This window comes from Acinonyx jubatus, chromosome A3, assembly GCF_027475565.1.
Source record: "Acinonyx jubatus isolate Ajub_Pintada_27869175 chromosome A3, VMU_Ajub_asm_v1.0, whole genome shotgun sequence".
Taxonomy (NCBI): Eukaryota; Metazoa; Chordata; class Mammalia; order Carnivora; family Felidae; genus Acinonyx; species Acinonyx jubatus.
This window is the reverse complement of record NC_069388.1, coordinates 59,526,102-59,535,477: the sequence shown is the minus strand read 5'-3', so window position 1 is coordinate 59,535,477 and position 9,376 is coordinate 59,526,102. Positions and strand designations below refer to the sequence as shown.

At 40.2% G+C, this 9,376-nt stretch overlaps 1 protein-coding gene across 2 annotated transcripts in view; it reads left to right on the top strand.

The window, feature by feature from the left end:
- LIPT1 (lipoyltransferase 1) overlaps positions 1 to 671 on the top strand; it is a 2,797-nt gene extending 2,126 nt beyond the window's left edge. Inside the window, exon 2 of one of the 2 annotated variants that reach the window (XM_027072647.2) lies at positions 1 to 671. This exon is cut by the window's left edge and continues 833 nt beyond it. In XM_027072647.2, coding sequence (XP_026928448.1) covers positions 1 to 290 — 290 coding nt within the window. In that variant the 3' untranslated portion in view covers positions 291 to 671. The other variant, XM_015065130.3, reaches the window with a different exon arrangement.
- Positions 672 to 9,376: the final 8,705 nt, after the last annotated feature.

Below are 9,376 nucleotides of genomic sequence, written 5' to 3'. Positions count from 1 at the left end.
AGTTTAGTATAAACACTTCCTTTAATGTATTATATGGACAGTCATATTTGGAAATTAAAATAGTCATAGACATAAAGAATGGAAGAATTGAAATCTGTAATATTGAAGTACCTGATCATTGGTTGCCACTGGAAATATGTGACAAATTAAAAGCAGGTTTTATTGGCAGTAAGTTTTGCCCAATTGAAACTACAATGCTAACAAGTATATTACATAAAACATGTCCTAAAGATGATGAACTACACAGTAAATGGAATATTCTCTGTGAAAAAATTAAGGGAATAATGTGAGTCCAAATAAATTTCTTAATGGTTTTAATGATAATAAAATGTTTACTTTGTATGTCTTTTTTTTTTTTTTAAAGTAATCTCTACACCCAACATGGGGCTTGAATTCACAACCCTGAGATCAAGTCGCATGCTGTTATCGACTGAGCCAGCTAGGCACCTTCATTGTATGTCTCTTAAAAAAAACATAGTCTCTTTCAGTAACTATTCCTCATTAGGAAGTGTCACCTAGTCCATATTTTCTATTTTCTGGCATATAGATATGTTATCTCTTTCTTCATTGCTTTTTATTTTTTTTAACCTAGCACAGATATGTATTTCTGCTCCTTCCTGTTACACCATGGAGATGTATACTTTATTTGACAGTGATCTCAGAATTAGTTTTCTTACCTCTAGGGAATACAACCCAGGCTTTCTGTCACCTCTGATACCTTAAATTCTAAACTTCTTCCTTTTAATCATACAGTTGACCTTGAACAATGGGTTTGAACTGCATGGGTCCAATTATATGTAGATTTTTTTTTTTACAGTGCTATAAATATTTTCTTTCCCTTACGATTTTTTTTAAAAAATTTTTTTAGCATTTATTTTTTTATTTGAGAGAGACAGAGCATGAGCAGGAGAGGGGCAGAGAGAGAGGGAGACAAAATCCAAAGTAGGTCTAGGCTCTGAGCTGTCAGCACAGAGCCTAACGGGGGGCTTGAACCCACGAACAATGAGATCATGACCTGAGCTGAAGTCAGATGCTTAGCCAGTTGAGCCACCCAGGCACCTGCCTTATGATTTTTAAATAACATTTTTTCTAGCTTACTTCAAGAATACAGTACATAATACAAAATATGTGTTGATGGTTATTAATAAGGCTTCTGGTCAGCAGACTACTAGTTAAGTTTTGGGGAAGTCCGAAGTTATATGTGGATTTTCAACTGTGCCACGGTCAGTACCTCTAACCCCCATGTTATTCAAGTGTCTTATCCTCCATCCTCTCCCATTAAAGAGGAGCCCACTGCACTTTTCTAACCCCTTAACTCTTCAAATCTCTTGCTTCCTCTCCCTTCCTACCCAACCCTGAATTCTTTCATGTATACTGTCCTTTCTTATCAGCATTCTCATTTGCTTTTCTCTCTTGACCTATGTGGCCATTTTTTAAAATTATTTTTCTTCCAACAACTGATTTTTTACTCCTATGATACCCAGATGGCAGGCAAAGCTGGAGGAAAATTCACGTAATCATGCAGATTAACCCAATTTAATATTTGCAGTTTCCAACTTGTATTTATTCTCTATTGGCGTCAGGTTCAATTCCTCTCCATTGACTCCCTCATTCTTCAAAGGCCTTAATCACAAATGTTTCCTCGTAAGTTCAGAGCTCCACTGCTCTTGTCACAAACCTTGACTCCTAATTTGACAGTGGAAGCCTTCATAAATGAGTTCCTTCAGTACCCCATGTCTTCTCAACAATTGTCCTTCATTCTCAACTCCTTTTCCTTAAGGCTAACCCCTGTAATTGTACCTGGATCTTTGTCCTTTCCAACCTGTTTGGGCCTTGTACAATCAAAAAATTATCTTCTTTATCTTTCATTTTCTCTCTCCATTTTTACTGGATCCTTACCCAGAGTGAATGAACATGCTCATGTCTCTTCTTTCCCCTAAACCCCTGCTCAAGTTTTGTTCTGTCTCTCTCTCTTCAGTGCCAAACTTCTTCAGAGTAAAATCACTGCCAACACTTTGTGTCTCTACAGTTCATTCATATATTTCTCTTATTTCTACAGTATTTACTGTGTGCTTTTTGAGTGCCTACTGTGTCCCAGGTACTTTGTAGTTGCTGGATGTTCATGGTGAGTAAGATACAGATACGACCTCAAGATTGACAGTTTAGTGTAATGGCTTTTCAAACTTGTTAAAAACTAGAGTAAAAAATATATATTTTATATTGTGTACCAGCACAGATATTACCTATACGTAACAAGTTTTACAATGCAATGTTTACCCTATACTATTTATTTGATATTTTATATTCAATTTTATTTCAGCTTTTAAAAACTGATTTTATGACCCATTAGTAGTTAAAGACCTGAGTGTAAAAAACTCAAGCCTAATAGGAAATGTAGACAGACAAATCAGTGTACAATTATAAAACAAACAAACAAAAGCCCAGGTAGCTATAATAGAGACTACCTAGCTAGACCTATCAAGGAGAGGACATTGAAACAGAGACCTGAAGAATGAGAAGAAAGCAGCCATGCACAGGGGAGTGGGGAGGAGAGTATTCCAAGTTTTATCAGTTATCTATTGCTAACTAACAAACCATTCCAAAACTTAGTGTCTTAAAAAACATTTATTTTATTCACAAATCTACAATTTGAGCTGAGCTTTGATGGGGATAGCTCATATGATCCAGTAGGATTAGCTAGGACAGCTTAAGGGGCTGGAAATACCTACATCAAGATGGCTCACATGGCTGGCAAATTGGTGCTGGCAGTTGGCTGGGAGCTCAGCTGGGGCTGTGAGTTGAGGGCTTCAATTTCTTTCTACTTGGGCCTAATCAAGCCTGCCTGGACTTCCTCACAACATAGTAGCTGGATTTCCAGAACAAGTGACTCAAGCCCAACAGAAACTCTTTCCTTTTATGACCTAGTCTTGGAAGTAACACAGTATCACTTCTGTAGTCCCATGTGCATCCAAATTCAAGGGGAGAGAACATCAATAACCACCTCTCCATGGGAGGAATCTCAAAGTCACTCTAAAAATCACTGCTGGCATTAAAAAAGGGGAGGCAGGGAAAAAAAAAGGTGGGGGGAGGCAGGGTAGCCCCTGGGTTGCTTGGTAAGTTAAACATCTGACTTGATTTCAGCTCAGGTTATAATCTCACAGTGCGTGAGCTGGAGCCTTGCATCAGGCTCAGCACTGGCAGTACAGAGTCTGCTTGGGATTCTATCTCCCTCTCTCTGCCCCTACCCCGCTTGTGCACGCATATGCGCTCTTTCTCTCAAACATTCTAAAAAATTACTGCTGGGTCTGGGAGATGTTACTGAAACCATTTTTGTAAAGTATAATCTGCGACACAGAACAGTATACAGGAAGGCCCTAAAGCAGGTAAAAGCTAGATTTTTCTTAAGTTTTACTTAGAGAGAGCATGAGTAGGGGAAGGGCAGAAAGAGGGAAAAAGAATCCCAAGAAGGCTCTGTGCTGGCAGTGATGCAGGGCTTGAACTCATGAACTGTGAGATCATGACCTGAGCCAAAATCAAGAGTTGGACACTTAACCAACTGAGCCACGCAGGCACCCCACAGCTAGGTTTTTAATGGTGTCAAAGGAAGTATAGAAAAATTGAAGTGTGGGAACATGAGGAGAATGGAGCAAGACAAAGCTGGAGAGAAAAAGAGACCAGATTATGTAGGGACTGATAGCCCGAGGTAGAGAAAGATTTTAAGTGCAATGATACTGCAGTTCTTATAAAGACTATTCTGTCTGCTTTGTGGAGAATGGACTGGAGTGAGGGAAGATAGGAAGCAGAAAGCCATTTGGAAGACTACTGTAGGAATCCCAGCAGAGGTGATGCTGGCAATGGCCATGGAAAGATACTGACACAGTATTCAACACTTGTCAAAAATTAAGGATGATGTCCATCTTCAGGGCAAGGTTTAATTTGGATTCTTTTTAAAGGGAAACAATAAAGCAGTATATGTTAGTTTGCTAGGGTGGCCACAAAAAATACCACAGATTGGGTGGCTTAAACGATAGAAATATATTTTCTCATAGTTCTGGAGGCTAGCAAGTCCAAGATCAAGGTGTTGATGGGTTTGGTATCTCCTGGAGCCTCTCTCCTTGGCTCACAGATGGCTGCCTTCTTGCTGTGTCCTCACATAGCCTTTCTGTTACCAGAGAGAGGACCAGTTCCAAAGTCACCACTCAAAAGCCAACACTCAAGTGACAGGCATTGGTGGGAAAGGAAAGGCTGCTTTATTCAGGAAGTTGGCAACCTGGGAAAATGGCGGACTAACATCTCAAAGACCCATCTTCCCTGTCCAAGGGAAGCAGGAGAATTTTTAAAAGGGAAGGCACAGGGAATGGTAAGGGGACTATGTTCAAGAGAAGTTGGTGCTCACCAGTTAATCATCTGTCCATGCAAGTTTTCCCGATTCTTCTGCTTTACCAATAATCAAGGCTCCTAGGTGTCTCTCAGTAAAGGATGCCCCTGAAGTCCAACAAGCCACATCCTGGCAAGGCAATCCCAACTCCTATCCCTGTACCAGGAATCAAGGCTTCCAGATGTCTCTTACTGAGGATACTATGGTCAGTGGCAGCTGTTTTTGAGTATAGTCATGTCTTATCTTCCAGAAAGTCTGGTTCTTTGTTCCTCAAGGTCAGCGGTCTGCAGGATCTCAAGGGAAGAAGGTTAGTAATGCTACAGAGATTTTGGTCAGCAAGCAAGGAGTGAATAAGCTTGAAGCAAGTTAACCCTTAAGACCAATAGGAATGCTGTTACATTTCCTCTGAGTGTGTATATCTGTGTCAAAATTTCCACTTCTTATAAGGACACCAATCTTACTGGAAGAGGGTCCACCCTAACGACATCATTTTAGCTTTGTAACTCTTTGAAGACCTTACCTCCAAATACAGTTACAATATGATGTACTAGAAGTTAGGATTTAATGTGAATTGAGCTCTTATGAGTTCTCTTCATGTAACTGAGTGGGTCCAGATCTCATCTTTCCTTCTTTCCTTCTTTCTCTTTCTCTTCTCTCTCTCTCTCTCTTGAGAAGAGAAGGAGCAGGAGTGGACACAGGGATTTTCCTGCAACTGGTTCTCTCAAAGTGGAAGTGGAGTAAGTGAAGGGGATTTTACTTTTCTTTTTTTTTTAATTTTTAATGTTTTATTTTATTTATTTTTAAGAGACAGCACAGAAGCAGGGAAGGGACAAGAGAGAGGGAGACAGAAGATCCGAAGTGGGCTATGCACTGACAGCAGCAAGCCCAATGTAGGGCTCGAACTCCTGAACTGCAAGATCATGACCTGAGCCGAAGTCCAACGCTCAACGGACTGAGCCACCCAGGCGTCCTGGATTTTACTTTTCAAGTGGCTCCTGGGACAAACACAATTGGCAGTCTAACTGTTCTTCATTTGAGGCAGGTTTCATAGGCAGGTCCTTCTGTTCTTTTGCAGCAATATTAAATAGCAAGTAAACAATTTTGAAGAGATTTCTCTGGGCATATTTTTTAAGCTGCAACATGTGAAAGTTCTTTTCTTTTAATGTTTATTTATTTTTGAGAGAGAGAGTGAGAGAGAGAGAGAGAGAGAGAGAGACAGACAGACAGGGTGTGAGTGGGAGAGGGTCAGAGAGAGAGGGAAACACAGAATCCAAAGCAGGCTCCAGGCTCTGAGCTGTCAGCACAGAGCCCAACGCGGGGCTTGAACTCATGAACGGTGAGATCATGACCTGAGCTAAAGTCGGACGCTCAACCGACTAAGCTATCCAGGCACCCCGTGAAAGTTATTTTCTAAAAAAGGTATAAAAATCTTGATATGATGTGCTTCGGTGCAATAAAGCACTCATGATTTTCTGATACCATTTGTTTCTCAAGAGCAAGGATATCATCAGGTGAAAGTTTTTAGGGGCTTCAAGTTCCAAAAGGGACATTTAACAGGTATCACCTGGAATAGAAAAGGTATGTTTTGCAGCTAGAGTCCACAGAACTTTCTGATCGTTTCCACCTGGAGATAAAAGAGAATGAGGAATCAAGAATGACTTCTAGATTTATTTGAGCAATTGGATGTATGGGAGTAAACAGGGAGTAGAGGAGTGTGTATCCAAAGTTCAGTTGCAACATCCTTTACAGTAAAACCTTGTTTTGCGAGCATAATTCGTTCCAGAAACATGCTTGTAATCCAAAGCATTTGTATACCAAATTTCCCCATAAGAAATAATGAAAACTCAGGTAATTCATTCCACAACCCAAAAATATTCATATAAAAATGATTACAATACTGTAACATAATGTAAAATAATAAAATACAAAATATAAAGAAAAATAAATTAACCTGCACTTACCTCTGAAAACCTTCGTGGCTGCTGTGAGGGAGACAAGAGAGAGTAGGGTTATTGTGTAGGACGACTTTCACTATCACTAACGGAACCTCTGTTATCTATTGGCTCAATGGAATCTTTCTCTTTTCATGCAACTTTAACACAGAACCTATCCAATGACATTTGCTCTTGCCGCCTTTTGAAGATTTTGTAGAAATGTGACATTGCATTGTCGTTAAACAGATTCATTGCTTGTACTGCTACGGCCTTATTCGGGTGGTGATTTTTCTACAAAATTGTGTACGGTCTCCCACATTTTACACATCTCCCTCATCTCATTTGAAGAATTCCTCTGCCTTTTTCTCCTCTTCCTCTGCAGACAAGATGCAGACATAGACTTCTTATAAAATCTTGCAATTTCGGCCACTCACATACCTTGTCCGTACTTCTTGATGATTTCCTTCTTAACCTTTTCCACTGTAATCATCTCCTCCTTACCATCTTTCTTTTCAACCTCTTTCTGCCATTGTATACATTTCACATGGCTGTTGGCTACAGTACAGTGTTAATAAACTCTTGTCATACTCTATGTAATGTAACTGGCAATAAGGCAGCAGAGGAAAGGGTCTGTATCTGCAGGCAGCCTGACCTAGAATGAAGCAAAGCATTCCTAAGCTTACTCCTGTATGGAAAAGCAAAGGACTGTCCATGTGCTTTGAGGTGACATAAAATAACTAATGCCAGTTGTAGGCACTTTCCAACATTTTGAAAAATCACTGATTTCTGCCCAACACCGTGGCCTGAGACCAAGTATCCAAGCATAGGAGACAATCACCCACAATCCCACAGCAAGAGAGTGATCATGTGACGTTCGGCATCACGTAGTACTTGTATTGCAAGATATCACACGCTTATAGAGTTAAAACTTATCAGAAATGTTCACTCATCTTGAAGAATGCTCACAGAACAAGTTACAATCCAAGGTTTTACTGTATTTGAAATGCCTGTGCTTCTGAGATGCCAGATGAAATGCCAGCTGAATATATGAGATCACAACTCCAAGGAAAAGTTTTGGTTTAGTTTATAGATTTAGGAGTTGACAGCATACAAATAATATTTTAAGCCATGTAAATGGTAATTGTGAACTATTATAATTCAGCTGAAGCTTAAAGTGTTTAGCATCTCAGTCCCCTTAATATGTCTGGGGAATTGTCCACCTTATAAACCTTGGCAGGAGGTAGAACCCAGATGTTGGAGAGGTCATCAAAAGGATGTGACTGCCAGTTGACCCTCAGACCGGATATGGGCAATCATAGGCTCCTGTCCCCCCTGTCCTTGGAATATACGTTCTTCCCACTGTTCCCACACTGGGAACCACCTCAAGGACTCGGCCTTGAGAGAGTAATAGGCTACTGAGACCATCTGGACTGTATATGTGACTTGAATCCCATCAGGTCCTCCATGAACTCTTGAGATTCTAAAGGCAAGTGTGGAAATTACTTATCTTGTAGCCACCCAAGACAAGCCTCATATGTAAGTTCCCTTGCTTATTAACCCCCCCCTACCAATCTGGAGAGGTCTGCCTCTTTCTTCACTCTCTCCTTACCCTGAGTGTATGGAGGCCAGTTTCGAAATTTCACTTGAACTCCAGAAGTTGCAAACCAACACCACCACCCCCTTTATGGAAACTGAAATTTTCACTGTACTCTTTTCCTAACCTCTCTTGAATCTAGAGTGAGGGTACAGGACTTAGGCTCTGAAAATCAGATACACTTGCTTCAGATTCTGAATGGATCATGATGCAGAGAACCTGGGATGGTGAAAACCCTTCTCTGGCAGTAGTGACAGGAGCTTGAATATCTGGGGGCAGCAAAGGTGCTGAGGCTGACAGTGTATTACCCTGTACTTTAAATGATATAAGTAATAATAAGGCTACTCAGGCCAGGCCTTGCATTGGAGTCAGCAGTGGTATCATCTGATTAGTTCTGTGTTGTGATTCTAGATGTGTTTTTTTTTTTCCACTGCAGAACCTCCAAGGCCAAGTCTGTAGCTCTTGTGTTGATAGACTGAACTACCCACTATTCTTTATAATCTCTTTTTTGCTTACATCAGGTAAGAGCAGTTTCTGTTGCTTTTTCACTAAGAAGTTACTGGTATAATCACTTGGGGGAGAGTGTAAATTTAAAAAAAGAGGTTATTACTTAGTATGTAATTTAGAAGGCCAATGGAGGAGGAAAAAAAAATGTGTTTCTTAGAATTTGAGAGTTTCAAGAAGGGAGTGGCCAACTGGGTCAAATACTCCCGAAAGGCCAAGAAACAGGAAGAAAGTAGCCACTGGATATGGTAATATGGAAGTCACTGTTGACCTTGACAAGAGCATTTTCAGTGGAGTGACTGGGTAGCCTGGTTGAAGTAAGTTAAGTATGAGTATGTGGGTAGAAAATGGGAAAAAATTGAATAGAGAACTTGAAGAAGTTTGTTCATGAAGAACAAAGAAATAGGTGTCTAGTTGGGGATATATGTACTGGCAGCAACAATAGAGCAGAGAAGGAGATAGCTCAAAACACAAAGTCCTTGGTGAGGTTGAAGAGGCAAGATTAAGCTTACTTCCTGAAAAGTTGGCTATTTTTCTTTCTTTGTTTCTTTCTTTCTTTCTTTTTTTTTTTTTTTTTTAGTGTTTACTTATTTTTGAGAGATGAAGATAGAATGCAAGTGGGTTAGGGGCAGAGAGAGAGGGAGACATAGAATCCGAAGCAGGCTCTGGGCTCTGAGCTGTCAGCACAGAGCCCGACATGGGGCTTGAACTCACGAGACATGAGATCATGACCTGAGCTGAAGTCAGACACTCAACCTACTGAGCCACCCAGGCACCCCTGGTATCTTTCTTATATATTAATACTATTAACCCTTTTCTCTGTATGCTGTAAATTTGATCTCATTTTAACTTTTCATGGTCTCTTTAGTCAAGTTTTAACTATTTACATGATCACATCTTTTGCTTTTTCCTTTCCTTGATAATTCGTGGGTTTTATGTTATACTTAGTACATTTAGTGGAGCTAA